Source organism: Myripristis murdjan, chromosome 1 (genome assembly GCF_902150065.1).
Source record: "Myripristis murdjan chromosome 1, fMyrMur1.1, whole genome shotgun sequence".
Taxonomy (NCBI): domain Eukaryota; kingdom Metazoa; phylum Chordata; class Actinopteri; order Holocentriformes; family Holocentridae; genus Myripristis; species Myripristis murdjan.
The window spans coordinates 33,571,601-33,589,666 of record NC_043980.1 but is presented as its reverse complement, the minus strand read 5'-3'; the positions used below and the strand labels follow the sequence as shown (position 1 = coordinate 33,589,666).

Sequence of the window (18,066 nt, the reverse complement as noted above, 5' to 3'; positions counted from 1 at the left end):
TTTCCTTTTTTCCCTCTGTAGCTCTATCTCCTTTGTGCTTTCTCTCTCTGTGCTCTTCACTTTGTGTCCCTCCCCAGGTCCTATGGTCCCGTCCTGCTTGCTCCTGCACTCCTGTCCTGCATCGTCCACATCATCCCTGCCCTTTGTGCTGCCACCTCATTAGTTTTCTCCCTGCCTGTTCTCCTTTTCTTCCACCTGCTCCTGATTTTTCTCATTAGTTCAGTTTTTGTGCAGCTTTCAATTCAGTCTTTCACAGTTTCTCTGTTTATGTTTTGGTCCTGCTGTTAGGTCCTAGTGTTATTTGTTGTCTGATTTGTCAGTATACTAGACTTTCACACAGACTGTCTGCACTGTTATTTGCAAGTGATCAGATCGGATTTGCGTGTCCAGACATCACCAACCTATCTGCGTGAAGTTGCTGTGGTAACGACATAGGCGTCAGTAACTACGTGCGCTGTGACGCTGCTTTCTAACACGAACGCATGAGAAATGTCCAGAGGCTTTCCCCCAAAGTGCCAGCAGACAATGTTTATTTCAGTGTCTGCTGTTCTCTGTGTTGCTCTCGACCCCACTCTGCTAGCAGCAGAGGCTCTGATGCACTTCCATCACTCTGGATTTGAGATTATTGTTATGTGTTGTGTTGAGGGTGATGCAAAAGACAGTTTGAAGTCCTGTTTGAGGCCAGAGTGTCTGGACTGAAACACATCTGTAGAAATCTGATTGGCATTGCATTTGAAACCACCCACAAATGTGGCTTGAATTTTCAAAAATCTCATCTCATTGTTTTTTTTTTGTTTTTTTTTTTCATTTATCCTTTCAGCAGCCTTCCCTCAGTTCATGACTAGATGGTCATGTCTGAATGGTAAGCCTAGATTTGTGAAATGTTTTTCCAAGCAGTGTTTATGCACTGCTTGGAAAAACATCATGCATTATGCACAGTGTTTGTCACTGTGTATGGCTTAGGGTTAGTTAGAGAGTCAAGCACTTCAGTGCTGAATCACATGCACATGTGTGAGTGCGAGAGTTTTGTAAATCTGGGGTTACCATCTAGAGATGACCTCACCACACTGCACGCCCAGCTGGTCAGCGAAGCCCCTGCACTGCCTTGCTCTGCCTTCTGTTTGATCTTTACTGAGCCATGTGTTCTAACCTCTTCAGATCCCCCGTCCGTTCTGATGGACATAACTTTTCTAGGATGTCTAACTCTATGATTACTGTCATTTGACAGATGTAACTTATTTGATTGGAGGTCTGTAAGCCAATCAGTGTTCCTCATCATCCAGACAGTACTGCCGTGGAGCCACACCCCTTTTTTCAGCAGGCATGGCTGAGGCAAGGAGGAAACATTCATATTGTTAAATCTATTAATCCATGTCTTGTTTAACAATATTGTTATATTGTTAAAGTACAGTGATGTAATCGTTTGCGTTTAAATTGTGTTTAAACGTGTCATAGATGTCATAAGACATGTATAGATGTCATGTAACTTATACATGTCAAAATATTAAAGATTTATAGCTTTTACTCACAATTTTACTCCAAAATATCTTTGAGCACAGAATGTTCAACACAGTAGGCTTTGAATATACATCTCTTTGAAGATACTTCACAAATTGAGGACATTTTTTTTTATCAACATTTTGTTAAAATAATGCCAAATATGCAGTATTTTTAAAGCTTTATTGACATGATTCATTCATATTTTATATGAAAGGTAAAATATCAATGAATCCGTGTAAAATAAATAAAGTTATTCATCTAAAATGTATGTAAAATAAACAAATTGATGTTTTTTTTTTTTTTTTTTAGTTTTTTTGGTTTTTTAATATCTCTTAAGATTATTTATTGTCATTTTTACTATTAGCCAATTTGTCATGCTCAAAGTCTTTATTTATTGCACTGGACAGAAAACATAACTTAATTTTTTTTATTGCTAATCTCCATCAGTTTCCATCCTTGTTGGCCACAATCTAATGAAAATTTCACAAGGATTTAAGGGTAGTGTATATGATTCAGTGGCAGAGACAGAGAAAGTGAAGAACTTGCTTTTAACTCTGACTATCTGTATAAGTTCGACTGTCATTTTGTAGGCCTACATCTTTTAAAAAACACTTTTTAATGTCCTCTTGTTTAGATTTGATATTAATTACCCTAGTTAATAACTGATGTGGTGCAAACAACAACGCCTCTAACCCATATGACCACACAGGTTATTTGTTCCAACCCTCAAAAGACTCATTCATACTCAACTTGAATACAGATGTGCATGTGGATGGAGACTTGTGTCCGTACTCGGTGCTCATTTTGTCTGTAATTGTGCATGTTTTTGGGAAGCGAGACATGAGGAATAAATTTCTCTCAGTAATATTAGAGAAAATAATTCTCTGTCCTCCTGTCGTGATGCATTTAATGGCCTCACAGGGTTAGGGTTAGGGTTAGCACAGGTCTTGCTTGGCTTTGAAATTGGGGCAGCTGAGTGAGAGGTGAGCTGAGTCCACCGTCCTCCTCATGTGGCCGCTCCCTTACCACGACACCACAGTGTCCACCTCCAGAGGTCTCTGTGCAAAACTGTCCTCTGTGCATGATGTAACATTTGGGCTTGTTGAATATATATAAAGTAAAAGAGTTCTGCACACAGTATGGATAGCTAACATTAGTTTCATACTTGAACTCTGCAGTGGGCACAAACATGGACATGGCCTCTAAATCAGCTTGGCCTGACTTACACCTCTTCCTGTATTGTTTTTGCCAATGAAGTTGCAGAGTGAAATCTTCTAGACCCTAAATCACTGACACATGATCAACTTCCTGTTCCCTGGGATTGCACAAGAACATAACCCCTTTCTCTCAAGTCCCTCTGCAGTAGTCTATTCTTCATTGTCTCTCCAAGCCCAGGTAAGATTTACATCAGTTTGCTTCCATTTTACATTCACAGTGACATGCTTGTGCAGGACGATATATACTTTGTAACAATCGACAAGCTATTGAAAAATTCTATCAGAAATAAAGAGTGAGAGGGTTAGTGCCATGACAGTGTTTCTCTGATGTTTCATGAAACAACACATGCAACAAACCACAAGGTTTGGGAACATGACAGATGCTGCCTTTCCTCTAAGCGTACAGAGCCATTTACTTTTTTTGTTCCAGTGATCACTTTTCTTATTAGTTAACTTCTAACCATCAGATCTGCCCAATGCAATTTATGTGTGCAGCAGCAAAATGGATGTGCTAATTGCCTATGATTATGATCAGGGTGTTGGATTTTGCCTCTTACCTCCACATTGAAACTGAGCTTCAGAATAATTGCAGTGTGTTTCTTTGGTAAAAGCTGATTTGGTGGGTACCACAGGATATAGAAAAATAGATAAAGAGGTGTGAACACTGGCCAGTAGCCTACAGCTTTTATCTTAAAAGATGACCAGAAACCTGTGAAGCTGTGTATATAAGCTGTGTATATTTCCGACATCTTTTAGGAGGTCAGACCCTTGAATCAGATGCACAGCTGCTTGCGAGCCAGAGTGACTCCCCAGTAACAAGCATGGACACTGATGACAGAGTAAATGACAAAAAGCCCCTTATCAAAGATGGCAGCAAGTTCCAGTTTTCAGGTAAAAAAATGACAGATTAATTTGAAAATGAATTAATCACTGTGTTTCTGTTGAAGTTTAACTCATTGTGGATATTTTTAAAGTTCTTTGCAAATACAAGACTTTTTCAAGACCATTAAAATATAAAAAAACAAAACAAAACCAGAATTCTACATTTAAGTATTTTTTTCTTGAAATGAATTATGGGTAAAATTGCGTTAGTGTGTAAAATTTTCAGTGATTGATACAGGCACAGGAGCCCTCGTGCTGACAAAACACATTACCACCAACCTCAGATCTCTTCATGGTCTTTTACACTGCCACTCTGCTTCCTGTGATTCAGTGCACGAGTTGAGAAAGAGCCCTGTCAGGGCTGCTGCAGTCTGTCTCGGGCTGCTGTGTGTTCTCCTGCTGGCTGGGCTCATAGGCCAGAGAGTCTCCCGTGAGTCTCTCTTTGTATTCTCTTGGTCAAATATTCCAATGCTTTAGCAGTTTAGGTTATTGACACATGCATGTTCATCAGTATTTCACTTCCTCTGCAGATAACAAAACAGAGAGAGACCAACAGATCCGCTACAAAGACTTGGCTAAAGAGAAAGACAACACAGATGAGAATCTGCTAACAGCACTTCGAGAGAAACGGGAACTAAACGGCTTAATGAAAAGGTCACAAGACAGAAAGGATTACTTAACTACGCTGACAACCCGGTTACAGACCAACATCAATCGTCTGATAAAAGAAAAAAGTGATCTTAAAAGTAGCCAAGGCCAGTTACAAATCACCAACAATGAGTTGAAAAAACAGACAAACCAGCTAAAAGATAGTCAAACCCTCCTGCAGAATCAAAAAGATACCTTATCCAAAGCCATAGATTCGGCGCAAACAAAGATCAGTTCAGTGATGACAGAGAGAGGGACTCTTCAGACCACGTTTAACACCACCATGAAGCAAAAGGATGATTTGCAGAACAAATGCAACAACCTGACCAGCTCAAACCAGCAGCTGCAGGACAAGCAAAACACCTTGGTAAAGAAAGTAGAGCAGTTAGAGGCCAGCTACAGCTCGGTCACCAGTGAGAAAGACAAGTTACACAGTAGTCACCTCAACCTGACCAAAGAGAGGGACAATTTACAGGCCAGCTACGACTTGGTTGTAAGAGGGAGAGATGAGTTAAAGGATAGTGTTGACATTTTGGCTGATGAAAGAGACCAGCTAAAGATCAATTACGACAACACGGTTCAAGAGATACAGTGGATAAAGAAGATGCTCTCTAACCTGACTGCAGAGAAGACCAATCTCCAGAATAAAATTGAAACACTGAATTCAACGATTAAAGGTAAGTGAAGCAGAATCAAAAGAATCAACTCCGCATGCCTCTCTGTCAAATGATTCTTTAGGTGCAAGAAGAAATTTGTTGCTGATGAAGATTTGGCAGTTCTGAGTCCCGAGTCTTAAAGTGAACCACTATGTCCTATCAGAGGCGGTCCTGGCTAGTTTTGCGCCCTGGGCGAACCATCCCCCACCCCCCCACCCCCACCACATCGGGCCTATCATTTGTTAACATCCTATTAACTAAGAATAACACACTAGAAATTACTCATAAAGCTATATCACTTATAGCTTACAAAATGTCATGTCAGTGTATAGAAAGTTATTTAGGTTACCATAGACCCACGTATAGCAAAAAAAATTAAAAATTCCACAGTCAGGACGTATTGTTTACCAAATCCACAGACTAACAGGCCAATGTGAACTTGCACTTGCTGTGTTGCAAACACAAACTAGCCTATGGGTGAAATTAATTCCATGACATGATGCCTAAAATTCTAATAGTTGCTAGTTCAGCAAAACTAAAAACCAAAAAAAAAAAAAAAAAAAAAAAAAAATTTTCTGTGGCTAAGTGTGTCAACATATTAGCAAGAGGCTAATAAATAGGGTATAGGCTACTGTTTCATTACATGCACAATTAACGTCACGCATAGAGACTTGCATACCTTTATCTTTTGAACGTTTCTCCTCTTCTTCTCTCCTTCTCTTTCTGAACTGGGCACCTGATGTTTTTTTTGGCCTTTTGTCCATGATACTCCATTGACTTTTTGTTGTTGTTGTTGTTGTTTGGCATTTTCACATAACCCAATAAATTACATGTAGCTATAAGGGGTCTATATTAATTTTATGAATGAAATACAATTTATTTGGAAGCAGCAGTTTGTGTTGTTTGGCCTGGGATCTTTCATGGGATCTTGCTTTTCCTGAGACTCACAACCTGCACACAGCCTCTGCAGTCGCAAGTTGATCCTCCGTGCCCCCCTCCCCCTTGCCTTTTCTTCTGACACACACGACCTGTATACATGACTCTCAGCAGCAAGTTGACGTGATAGTAGGGGCGCTTTAGCGCCCACTGCACCAACTTGACATGGAAATGAGCGATATTAGTCTAGAAACGATTTTTTTTTTTTTTTCGCGGACGCACTTTTTTTTTTTTTTTTTTTTGGACGGCGCTTGTGCGCCCCCAAGTAGATTGCGCCCTGGGCAGTTGCCCACACTGCCCATAGCAAAAACCGTCCCTGTGTCCTATATCCCAACAATCACAATTACTGGTGGCAACCCACTGAAAAAATGGGGGCAGAGCTGCTTTTGTTGACATTTGTTAAAGAAGGTGAACCATTGTATGTATAAGTAACATCTCATGTTTACTTTTAACACAGTTTCAGTTTCAAATCATGTACTTTAACAATATGATGAATAGATTAAAATGTGCCTTATGCTTCCTTCCTGCCTCACCGTCAGCCATGCTTGCAGAAAAAGTGGGTGTGGCTCTTCTGCAATCCACTATAGATGATTTGGACCACTGTGATTGGCCTAAAGACGTCTAATCAAACATGTCTGTGAATTTGGACGGAGTCAAATGACAGTAATCATAGATGTAGACATCCTAGAACAGTTATGTCCATTGAAATGGACAGGGCTGAACAGCTTAATTCATGAATCATTTATGAAACTGAATAATCAGAAAAAACATCTTTGACCTCACAGACCCAACAAAAATGATGATACTTCATAAGTTGCCATTGTTGTCAAGATTTACCTATAATCAATCCATGTATCATAATTACAGATGTGACCTGTCCTGCTAACTGGAAGAAGTTTCAGAATAGCTGCTACTACACTTTGAAAGGAAGCAAGAAGACCTGGGCCGAGAGTAGAGAGTACTGTCAAAACCAGTTTGCGGACCTGCTGATCATTAACAGCCCAGAGGAAATGGTGTGTTTATCGCTGATTGCGCTTGTGTTCGTGCTATATGTGCAATGTATGCGGGCAAGTGTTGATTAATGTTATTTTGCGTGAAGAATACTGCAAAAGAAGGGTGAAGATGTCAAACTGTCCTTGAGCGAGGCACTGAAGCCCTAACTGCATAATTTTTTTACCAAGTTTTTTTTCTGTTTTTTTTTTTTTTTTTTTTTCAAAATACTGAGTAGTTTTTAAACATGAGGCTTCCTCTGATAATTATGTAAACCTGAAAATGCAGTCATTCTTTAGGTGTGCTGTTTACCTCAAGAATGCAAGTCTGTGACAAGGGCTCGCGAGTAGGCCATTTTTTGTTTCAAGGGGTCATGAGCCAAAAAGGTCGAGAATCACTAAATTAGAAAAGCCCTTTAGAAATGCAGTCCATTTACCATTGTTTTTTTTTAATTGAATCTCTTTTCCCTAAAAGGAATTCATAAATGGATTGTATCCAAGCGGCAAAGACGTCTGGATCGGCTTGACCGATGAAGGAGTGGAAGGAAATTGGAAATGGGTCAATGGCAAATCACTGACCACAACGTAAGAAACTGACCTGATAACTCAATGGGATTAAAACAGAAAAAAAATGCTGCTTTTAGTTATTTCAGTTGATAAGGTCATTGTTGTCATTCTGTTTCTGTCCTTACACTACAGGTATTGGGCCTCAGGTCAGCCCAACAGCTATAATGGGAAAGACCAGGACTGTGGGGAGTTCACCCACCGCACCGGAAGGTTCGGGGACTGGAATGACGAGATTTGTGACCGTTCGCAAGAGTGGATTTGTGAGAAGTAGAGGTCTCCCATGTCAAATGGCCTATTTATGTTTTAGAATGATGCAGTGATAAATGAATGATGAATGGGTGTTACTTCTGTTTGGACCACTCCGATGTATCTGCATGTTTTAACCCATGCACTACAATTCCCTTTCCTAAACCTACCAATGACCGTTTTAAAGCACACCATACTAATTATGATGTTTGACTGCATTTCTCAACCTTCCATGCAGACCCTCTTTTCCATGATCTGCACAATGGTATGAAAATCATTTTGCAGATACCTGAAAATTGAGATAGGAACTCCCCAGTCAGACGTCTTTTAGTTAAAGTTACCATATTGTTGTTTGGTGGTTTTGTGTCCACATTCATTCCAGAAGTCTAAATCTCTTCTGGTGTGTTCATACACAGCTCTGACATGTAGGACGTAAAGTCTGCTGCCACAGAGCGCTGCAATCACATGCCATTTAGCTGGAAAAGCAAACTCAAAGAGCCGTGGGCACTCTGAAAATGGGGATATAGATGTGGCCTTCTTTTGTTTTGAAAAAATGAGCAGAGTCTGGCTAACTACCCAGTTGGGCATTTGTTTTTCAAATGTATAGCACGTGAGAGCACCATTCCTCTTTTCCACATGCAACAGAGAATAGCACCTGAATCCAAACATTTTTTTTTTTTTTTTAAGGAGTTGTTCCTCATCTGACGTGAGGGTCTAAGGACAGAGGATGTTGTATTTTCCTGGCATGCCCTTTGAGACAAATTTGTAATTTGTGATTCTGGGCTATATAAATAAATAAAATTGAATTGAATTGAATTGAAACATCTATCACCTCTAAACCCAGGCAAGATTGGGCTCTTAAGGCACCCTTAGATCACTGGCCATTACCTCACTTAGCCTCTATCCACCAAAAACAATTTTTTTTAAAGCAATATTTGTAAAAATCTTGTGTTTTTGATCACACTTACAGTAGACAGTGTTTCTCTGTCCAGTAACTAAGGAGTAATGACTTTTTTCCAGCAAGTTTTGCTCGTTAACTGGATTAGAAATGACTAAAATGGACGGGGCTTCTTGACTCTCATATGATTAGATAAGAAACCGCAATTTGTTGAAGTAGCCTGGCATGTATTTCAGTTATAACAAACCTCTGATTTGGCTCACTGCCCAGTCAGAACTGAGTATTGAAAAATCTGTAACCTAATGAAAATAGCTGCCACGTCACATCAGGGTTTGCTTGGTGTACATTCTACCTTATATATTTAATTATATATATGATTTAAATTGCGCCTTTTCTGAAAATTATTAGTAGCTTATTAATCAGCTTTGAGAAGAAAAATTACTGCTCAAAAAATTATGGCTTGTGGCTTGCTTTTTATCTGTCTCTTTTCTGTTTGGCCATTCAGCTTATGCAGTTTACCCCCCAAACTCACAAAAATAGACTGTTAGCACCCAGTGGTTTGTTTTCTGTGTGGTTTGTTAGCAGAAATACTTAAGACCTAAAAAGAAAAACTAAAAAAAAAAAAAAGACTATTTTGTGTCAATGTCACCAAGCCAAATGATGCATATCCTCTGCACTACGCTGAACTCTCCTTCAGTATGTCAGTATATGATGCATAAATTAACCAGATGAAATATGTGCTTTTCATTGTTATCACAAACTTAATCCACTGGAACTGGAATCCCATGAAATTTGATCTATTTTGCATTGTATTACCTAAAAAATTTCATCGCGTGACCAATTAAGAAAACTATTAGAATTAAAAGACTTTGATATCCTGTGTGTGTAGTCAGCATTTAAATATAATAAAATGTGTAATCTCACAGTCTATGTTTGCTTCAGTCATTTTAAATCACTCACTCATTACATGTTTCTTATGTTTTTTCTGTCACAGTAGTTACTGTTTTTAATCATTGCTCTGTAATGTCATAGCTCGCCCTGCTCATAACATCCGACACCCAGCAGAACCATCATTAATAAACGCTCTTTACTTATGTTTGTAGTAATTTATCCCACTATCAGCACAAGGCATATAAGGTGCATTCTTTTATTTGGAATAAATCATTATATTTTTTGCATGAATGATTGGAGCACCGCAGTACAGTGAGTATGAGTAGATAGAAAAAGAGCAAGATACTGTTAAAGAGAAAATGAAAAGTCATGATGTGATCCATTCATACTCGGAGGAAAATTTTGTGAAATATTATAATCAATATATTGCATACATATTATCTTTAAGATAAATATTGCTTCAAAGTTTCAAACTTTTCACAAGGGAAAATCTGGCATGGCCATGTTCAAAGGGGTCCCTTGACCTCTGACCTCCAGATCTCTGAATGAAAAAGGGTTCTGTGGGCAGCCATAGCTCTCCCCTTTGCAGACATGCCCCATGCTAATGCCATGCAGTTTGGGCCACAAGCCATGCAGTACAAATGTGTTCTGCTGGCTTGTTGTAAAATGGTGTCTTTGTGCAGACTGAGGCCTAAACAGTCTTGGAGTTGCAATAGTCGAGTTTGACTGGAAAGCAGGAGAACTATTTTGACCTCTATGATAATCACAGCCCCATGAAACTTTACAAACTAGAGACCAAACGCATTCAGAGGATGTCTGGTTTTCTAGCTATATTCCCAATTGCAGGACTTTCTGAGCAACTTCGAGACACAAGTAGTCGCCATTCAATTTCCAATGCAATTGTAACAGAAATCTCCAGGTTTTTTATGCCAAATCAAAACATGAATTTTGCTATGGTGTTCCTCAAGGTTTTTGTGATGATCATTTTTACTAATTCTGGGGGTGGTCAAAAATGGTCCAATTTTGTACCAAATCTGTGCAACAAGTGGTATGGAATGAGCACATGTTTTGTGAAATTCACTCATCACTTGATCATCCTTAAACAATCACACTAGCCAATGAGTCTGACATAATCTGACAGTGCTGCTTTCCGCATGAATCCGCTGAATGACCCATTTCAGAAAAATATATATATTGCTATCGGCCTGTCATGATTGATGCATTATTGTGTTCATCACTTTAATGTTGCGGCTGGTGAAAGTGGAGCTAATTCTAATCACTGTGGTAATTATTAAATATAGTGGAGCAGAGGTATAACGTAACATTAAATGGAGATACTCAAGTAAATACAAGTATCTAAAACTTGTACTTGACTACAGTACTTGAGTAGATGCACTTAGATACATTCCACCAAACCTCAGTTTCTCCAGCAAGCTACAGTGATGTGACAGCACTGGTAAACTGATTTTGTTAAACATTAAATCCAAATGCAAAATTACTCATTACAACAAATTAAATTTAATTATGGACATTGATGATACTTACATACGTATGTGATTTGGCTAAATAACATTTTGGATTATTTGGAGTGGAAAATATCTGCTCCAGTTATCTTGCTATTAACACCAGTAACTCTGAGAGCAGACCCTGTTATTCTCTTAATGTGTTTTGCAATATTTTTTACCATCTGGAAATCTGGAGGGGGAGCTCTGCTGTTGCTTCTCTCATTTCAAAACCTGTGAAACAAATCTGGAGAAGCAAGTGGCCGATTGCTAATACTACTTCAATATGTTGGATCCAAGCAAATACAGTATAACTCAACCCAACAGAGACACAGCTTTGACATTACATCAGCAGTGCAAAACGCTTGGCCAGAGAGGTTAGCTTTAGATGCACCACTGGCCATTTGATATAGAAAATATCACTTCTCACATATCCACTGTTGTTGTTCATCACAGTTCTCATCATTCCAGTAGACTTGCGTTGCCACACTGTACCAGACATCCACACAGCCCTGGTTTTTGCCGTTATAGCTGTTGGGCTGGCCTGAGCCACAGTACCTGTAGTGGAAAGAGAAGCATACAAAGGGAGGGAAAATGTTGTTTAAATTACTTTACAATCCCTGCATTACTGAAATCAACAAGGAGGATATGGTTTAACTAATGACTTGTTTTTCTGTTTTCATCCCATGGAGTTATGAGTTCAGTTTCTTACGCTGTGGTCAGTGCTTTGCCGTCGACCCATTTCCAGTGTCCTTCCACTCCTTCATTGGTCAGGCCGATCCAGACTTTCTCATACCCCTTTTCCACCAGGGCTGGTTCGGAGCCGGTGCCTGACTTAGCACCAGTTTTTTGGTTTTCCACCGCCCAATCAGGGGCCAAACTGGTGCCAAACTGGTTCCAAACTGGTGCTAGGCAAGCACCGACTCCGAGCAGGGGCTAAACAGGAGCCAGAGAAAGAACCGATGACGCGGCCCACCGCGTCAATGGTGGGCGGCGTTACAAAAACAAAACAGGAACTGCGAACGCTATAAACATAAACAATAATCCCCGAGAAGCTGTGGGTTATACTGATTTTACAGCGGCATGGAACGCGGCTCAGCAAATTACATTTAAGGATGAGAAGAAGAAGTTTCAGCGGCTTCAGGACAGGACGGGCGGACAGAGACAGAGACGCTGCAGCCGCTGTATAGTATGAGTGTGCAGTTTGATGTGTGTTGAAGTGATGAAGCTGCCGTGACAACGTAATTTCCTTCAACAGATTAATAAAGTATCATTCATTCATTCATTCATTCATTCATGACGGTTATTGTGATTCTGAGCGAGCGTCTCGCGCACCCAAGTCATCACGTTTTCTGATGACGTCATGACGTGGCTCTGAATTGGCTCCACTTTGCTCTTGACCGGTGGAAAAGCAAACCGGTTCTTCGTTGGCACCAGTTAAGCACCGGCTCTAGCACCAGCTCCGAACTAGCACCAGGTTTTTTCTGGTGGAAAAGGGGCATCAGATGTATACAAACCATTTATGAGTGTCTTTCAGGGCAGAGAGATTAAATAAATACATCAATACAATATTTGTTGACAAAAATGAATGTAAACAAACATACACCTGCTTGCATACACCGAGCACTCAGGGATAAATACACCATTTCCTCTGGGCTGTTAATCATCAGCAAGTCCGCAAACTGGTTTTGACAGTCCTCTTTACTCTCGCTCCAGGTCTTCTTGCTTTTCGAAGTGTAGTAGCAGCTATTCTGAAGTTAAGAGGACAGGTCACATCTGTAATTTTGATACAGAGATTGATTATAGGTAAATAGTGACAACAATTTACGTTTTTAGTCTTCATTTATTAATCTTAATTAATAATTGATAATTAGTAATTAAATCCTTTCTCTCTGTCATCACTGAATTTATCTTTGTTTGCATCGAATCTCTGGCTTTGGATAAGATATCTGTTTTATTCTGCAGGAGGGCTTGACTATCTTTTAGCTGGTTTGTCTGTCTTTTCAACTCATTGTTGGTGATTTGTAACTGGCCTTGGCTACTTTTAAGATCACTTTTTTCTTTTATCAGACGATTGATGTTGGTCTGTAACTGGGTTGTCAGTGTTGTTATGTAATCCTTTCTGTCTTGTGACCTTTTCATTAAGCCATTTAGTTCCCGTTTCTCTCGAAGTGCTGTTAGCAGATTCTCCTCTGTGTTGTCTTTCTCTTTCACCAAGTCTTTGTAGCGGATCTGTTGGTCTCTCTCTGTTTTGTTATCTGCAGAGGAAGTGAAATACTGATGAACATGCATGTGTCAATAACCTAAACTGCTAAAGCATTGGAATATTTGACCAGGGCTCTATGGACCGCAGGGCCGTGCGGTCCATAGGGCAGGTTAGACAAATGCTATAGGTGCCATCATGCCAGAGGGTGACAGGGAGTGAGTTTTTTTTCCCCATTCTATTCAAAAAAATTAGACAAGCACCGCGGTCCCTCACTGCACCACATTACCACCATCTGAGGTTGGTGGTAATGTGTTTTGACAACATGAGGGCTCCTGAGCCTGTAGCAATCACTGAACATTTAACACACTAATGCAGTTTTAGTCATAATTCATTTATAGAAAAAACAATACTTGTTAAATGTAGAATTCTGATTCATTTATTTTTTTAAAATCTTTTAATGGTCTTGAAAAAGTCTTGTATTGGCAAAGAACTTTAGAAATATCCACAATGAGTTAAACTTCAACAGAAACACAGTGATTAATTCATTTTCAAATGATCATTTTAATTGAGAGTCACTCTGGCTTGCAAGCAGCTGTGCATCTGATTCAAGGGTCTGACCTCCTAAAAGATGTGGAAAAAAACCCAAAACATTATATACATATTTTCAAGCCTAAGCTTTACAGGTTTCTGGTAATCTTTTAAAGAAAAACCGTAGGCTACTGGCCAGAGTTCATGATCTTACACCCTGATCATACTCAAAGGCAATCGGCACTGCCACTGCCCTAAACAGATCTGATGGTTATAAAAGTGATCAAGGGAGACATAAAAGCATTAACTAAGTAATTAACTAACTAACTAACTAACCAACTAAACTAACTAAATATATGTATTTTTTTATTTGGTTCTTTACTTCTAGTGATCGCTGCCTTTGAAAGTCCAGTATAAAGAACACTCCAGTACTCAAGATGACTTAATATGAAGGGATGGACAAGCTTCTAAGCATCTTGTTGGGTTACAGAAGGTCTCCTTTTAGCAATATTATGCAAATGAAAAAAATGATGTAAAGGTAAACCACCAGTACCAACAAAAAAATAACCATAAGAAAAAGAGGATCTCGTTTTACCTGGGGTCTGATCTGTGAATGTGAATACGCCTTACTGAAGTTAATTTTTTCACTCTAACTTTGGAGCCAATAATAAGAACTTCAGTTTTGTCCATGCTGAGTTGTAGGAAATTATTTCCCATCCATGTGTTAATTGCTGACAAGTGATTGATTAGTTGTAAGACACATATATCACCGATATATATAAAAACATGTCATCAACATAATGGAAAATCACACTGTTCACTGTATGGAGCATCTACAAACAACCTAGTCCACTGCTTTGTGCTACACCATGACAAGTGATGACAGTTTTTGTATGATGTATGATGGCCCAGTTGAACAAAAAACTTCTTTGCAGTGATACAAGAATGAAACCATTTCAGAGCTGACCCAGAGAGAGCAGCCCTGGTCTCAAGTCAGTTCAACAAAATGTGTTCAGTAGTGTCTAACAACAAAGACAGACACTTTTCCTGCATCGTTCACAGGGGAAAGTCTCAGTACTTTCAATCAAACTTTATTTATAGAGCACTTTTCATGCAAAAGGAGCAGCCCAAAGTGCTTTACATAAAAACACATAAAAACAATAAAAACAATGCAGCACATAAAAACAATACACAGGATATACCCCCCCCTTCTCCCACACATAAATACACACACACACCCACACACGCACACACACAAATTTAAAAACACTAAAGAATAAAAAAAAAAAAAACACTGAAGAAACACTATCCTACACTCACCACTTCGAAGTGAGGAAACACTAGAGAGAAGATAATCCATATTAAAATTTTAAATTCAGTAAATATCAATAAAAATAAATAAATAAAAGTAAATAAAATAAATACAATTCAGTTGAAGGCAAGACTAAAATGGTAAAATAATCAAATAAATAAAATTCAACTGAAAACCAGTCTTAAAAGGTAAAATGAATAAACAGACAAGTAAATAATAAAATAAATAAAATTCAGTTAAAAACCAGACTAAAAGGTCGAAAATGATAAATAAAATAAAAAATTCCTAAAATAACATTTAATTAAAAGCCATACTAAAAAGGTAGGTCCTGAGTTTGCTTTTAAAAATGTCCACTTTCTCTATTTTCCTCAGGTCCTCAGGCAAACTGTTCCACAAACGTGGGCCGTAATGGTAAAATGAGGCCTCACCATATGTTTTGGTTAAAACTTTTGGGATAATTAAAAGGGCGCTGCCTGAAGACCTGAGAGTTCTAGAGGGCGCATAGGTTAAAAGCAAATCAGATAAATAATCAGGACCAAGACCATTAAGAGCTTTAAAAACCATTAAGAGGATCTTAAAATCGATTCTGAAGCAGACAGGTAACCAGTGCAAAGACTTTAAAATTGGCGTAATGTGCGCTCTCTTTCTGGTCCTTGTCAGAACTCGTGCAGCTGAGTTTTGGAGATGCTGTAGTGGAGTAATAGTTTTTTTTAGAGAGACCAGAAAGAAGAGCTTTACAATAATCTATTCTACAAGTAATAAAAGCGTGCATTAGTTTCTCTGTATTTGCCTGAGATAAAAATGGCCGCACCCTGGCAATGTTCTTGAGATGATAAAAAACACTCTTAACTATACTTTTGATGTGAGAATTAAAATTTAATGTTGAATCTAAAATAACACCAAGGTTTTTTACCTGTTCAGATGTGTTAAAGGCCAGGGCTTTGAGTTTTTAACTGAGTTTTTCTCTGTGTGCTTCAGGACCGATGACAAGTACTTCTGTTTTGTCCTGGTTGAGCTGTAAGAAGTTACCTGCCATCCATAACTTGATATCTAAAATACATTTTAAAAGGGCATCTATTGGCCCAGTGTCATCAGGAGACACAGCTATGTAAAGATGTGTGTCATCAGCATAACTATGGAAATTAATGCCATGCTTCCTGATGACATCCCCCAGTGGCAACATATAAAGATTAAAAAGAGTTGGACCTAAAATTGAGCCTTGGGGGACACCACACTTCAATTCATAACTTTTTGAGGAATATTCATCCATGCTTACAAAAAATTCTCTGCCATTAAGATATGATTTAAACCAATTAAAAACAGTACCAGAGAGGCCGATCAGGGTATGAAGTCTGTCCAGGAGAACTGTGTCAAATGCTGCACTTAGGTCAAGCAAAACAAGAACAGAACGTTTCTTCATATCTATATTGCGCCTTAGGTCATTCACAACTTTTGTTAATGCCGTCTCTGTACTGTGTTTGGTCCAAAAACCAGATTGATATTTTTCAAAATTATCATGAGAGTTTAAAAAATCATTCAGCTGATTAACAACGAGCTTTTCTAAAATCTTACTTAAGAATGTCAGATTAGATACAGGTCTGTAATTTCTGAGAACCGATGAGAAAGATTGTTTCTCTTCAGAAGGGGCTTGACTATTGCAGTTTTAAGAGAGGATGGGAAAACACCAGTCTGAAGAGAACAGTTAATAATGTTTAGTAAATCTTTGTCTAAAAAGCCATAAACTGATTTAAAAAAGGATGTGGGGATGGGATCTAAAACACAGGTTGTGGGTTTAAGTTGAGAAATCACCTTTATCAGCATCTCAGCATCAACCAGGACAAATTTCTCTAGTGTTTCCCCACACAGAGGTTCATGGGTGTTAAGATCCAAGGTTTGACAGTTGGATAAGTTTGATCTTATGGTATCTATTTTTGTATAGAAATGGGCTGCAAATTCCTCACACTTTGCGTTAGATGACATATTATCTGTGCTATTAAAAACAGGATTAATTAAACGATCAATTGTTGAAAAGAGAATTTTTGGGTTGTTCCGGTTATCACTGATGAGTTTTGAAAAATGCGCTTGTTTTGATTGCTTTATTGCCTTGTTATAGATAATCAGCTGTTCACGGTAAATTTGGTAGTTGAATTTGTTTTTCCTCCACCGTCTCTCAGCTATTCTACAGTTTCTCTTTAATTTTTTGATTTCTTCGTTTATCCAAGTAGGAGTTGGATTAGAGACTATTTTTTTTTTTTTGTTTTAGGGGGGCGACTGAATACTATGATTTTTCTTAAAACCATGTTGAAATTTCTCCAGAATGTTATCAGTGAGATCTGCAAGACCCATGCAAACACGTCTTTTTCTATAACTTTGCTCAGGAAAGGTAGGTTTACAATGGTCCATTCACCTTTTCCATTTCATTCAGTTTGTCATTAGGCAGGATCAGGCTGCCCATCCAAAGCAATGGTGATTAGAGTTCTCATTGGGCCTGAAAATTAAGACCCTACCCTAACCGGGCCCTACTGGGTCAGCCCGAGGCCCTACCCTACCCTACTAATTAGCCGAATTTTAGGCCTGACAGCCCGACAAAGCCCGAAAAAAAAGAAATGAGAGGGAAAAACAAAAAGATCGCCAAATTCGCCATTATGTAGCAGCACCGGTGGCTCAAATTCTAGTAGCAGTGAGAGAACGGACATAATAGGCTAGTTGGTGTTGGTGCCAAGTTTATTACTGATAGTCACATGTCACGTGGTGTGGGCATCACCGACTCACCTCAGTAGTGAAATCAGCTGGTTTGAGAGCGGGTTTTTTCTTTTAATGAGCTGGAGAGAGGGGGTCAGCGGGGGAGGCTCACATTTTGCTGACCACATTGCCAATGATTTTAAATGCTGTTTGGTTTACAGTTTTTAACAATAAAGGTATGAACTGCAGCATCGGATCCAGGGATGGTTTTTGCTATGGGCAGTGTGGGCAACCACCCAGGGCGCAATCTACTTGGGGGGGCGAGTGCCCTCCAAAAAAAAAAAAAAGAAAAGAAAAGAAAAGAAAAGAACAGAAAAGTGCGTCCTCAAAAAAAAAAAAAAAAAAA

The 18,066-nt window shown here is 38.9% G+C and overlaps 1 protein-coding gene across 1 annotated transcript; it reads left to right on the top strand.

Moving 5' to 3' along the window:
• The first annotated feature begins 2,847 nt into the window (after positions 1-2,847).
• LOC115368891 (C-type lectin domain family 10 member A-like) lies at positions 2,848-8,353 on the top strand. The gene is made up of 7 exons (XM_030065314.1): positions 2,848-2,895; positions 3,474-3,608; positions 3,931-4,029; positions 4,130-4,924; positions 6,707-6,852; positions 7,304-7,413; positions 7,528-8,353. The coding sequence occupies exons 2-7, from the start codon at positions 3,539-3,541 to the stop codon at positions 7,664-7,666; spliced, it is 1,359 nt and encodes a 452-aa protein (XP_029921174.1). The 5' UTR covers positions 2,848-2,895; positions 3,474-3,538; the 3' UTR covers positions 7,667-8,353.
• The last annotated feature ends 9,713 nt before the right edge of the window (positions 8,354-18,066 follow it).

What these genes read in the sequence shown, in the direction of transcription:
- LOC115368891 (XM_030065314.1), top strand. Translation starts at nt 3,539, where the DNA reads ATGGACACTGATGACAGAGTAAATGACAAAAAGCCCCTTATCAAAGAT. An exon ending in CAGCAAGTTCCAGTTTTCAG is followed by an intron (nt 3,609 to 3,930) that starts GTAAAAAAATGA and finishes CCTGTGATTCAG; the next exon opens with TGCACGAGTTGAGAAAGAGC. An exon ending in GGCAAATCACTGACCACAAC is followed by an intron (nt 7,414 to 7,527) that starts GTAAGAAACTGA and finishes CTTACACTACAG; the next exon opens with GTATTGGGCCTCAGGTCAGC.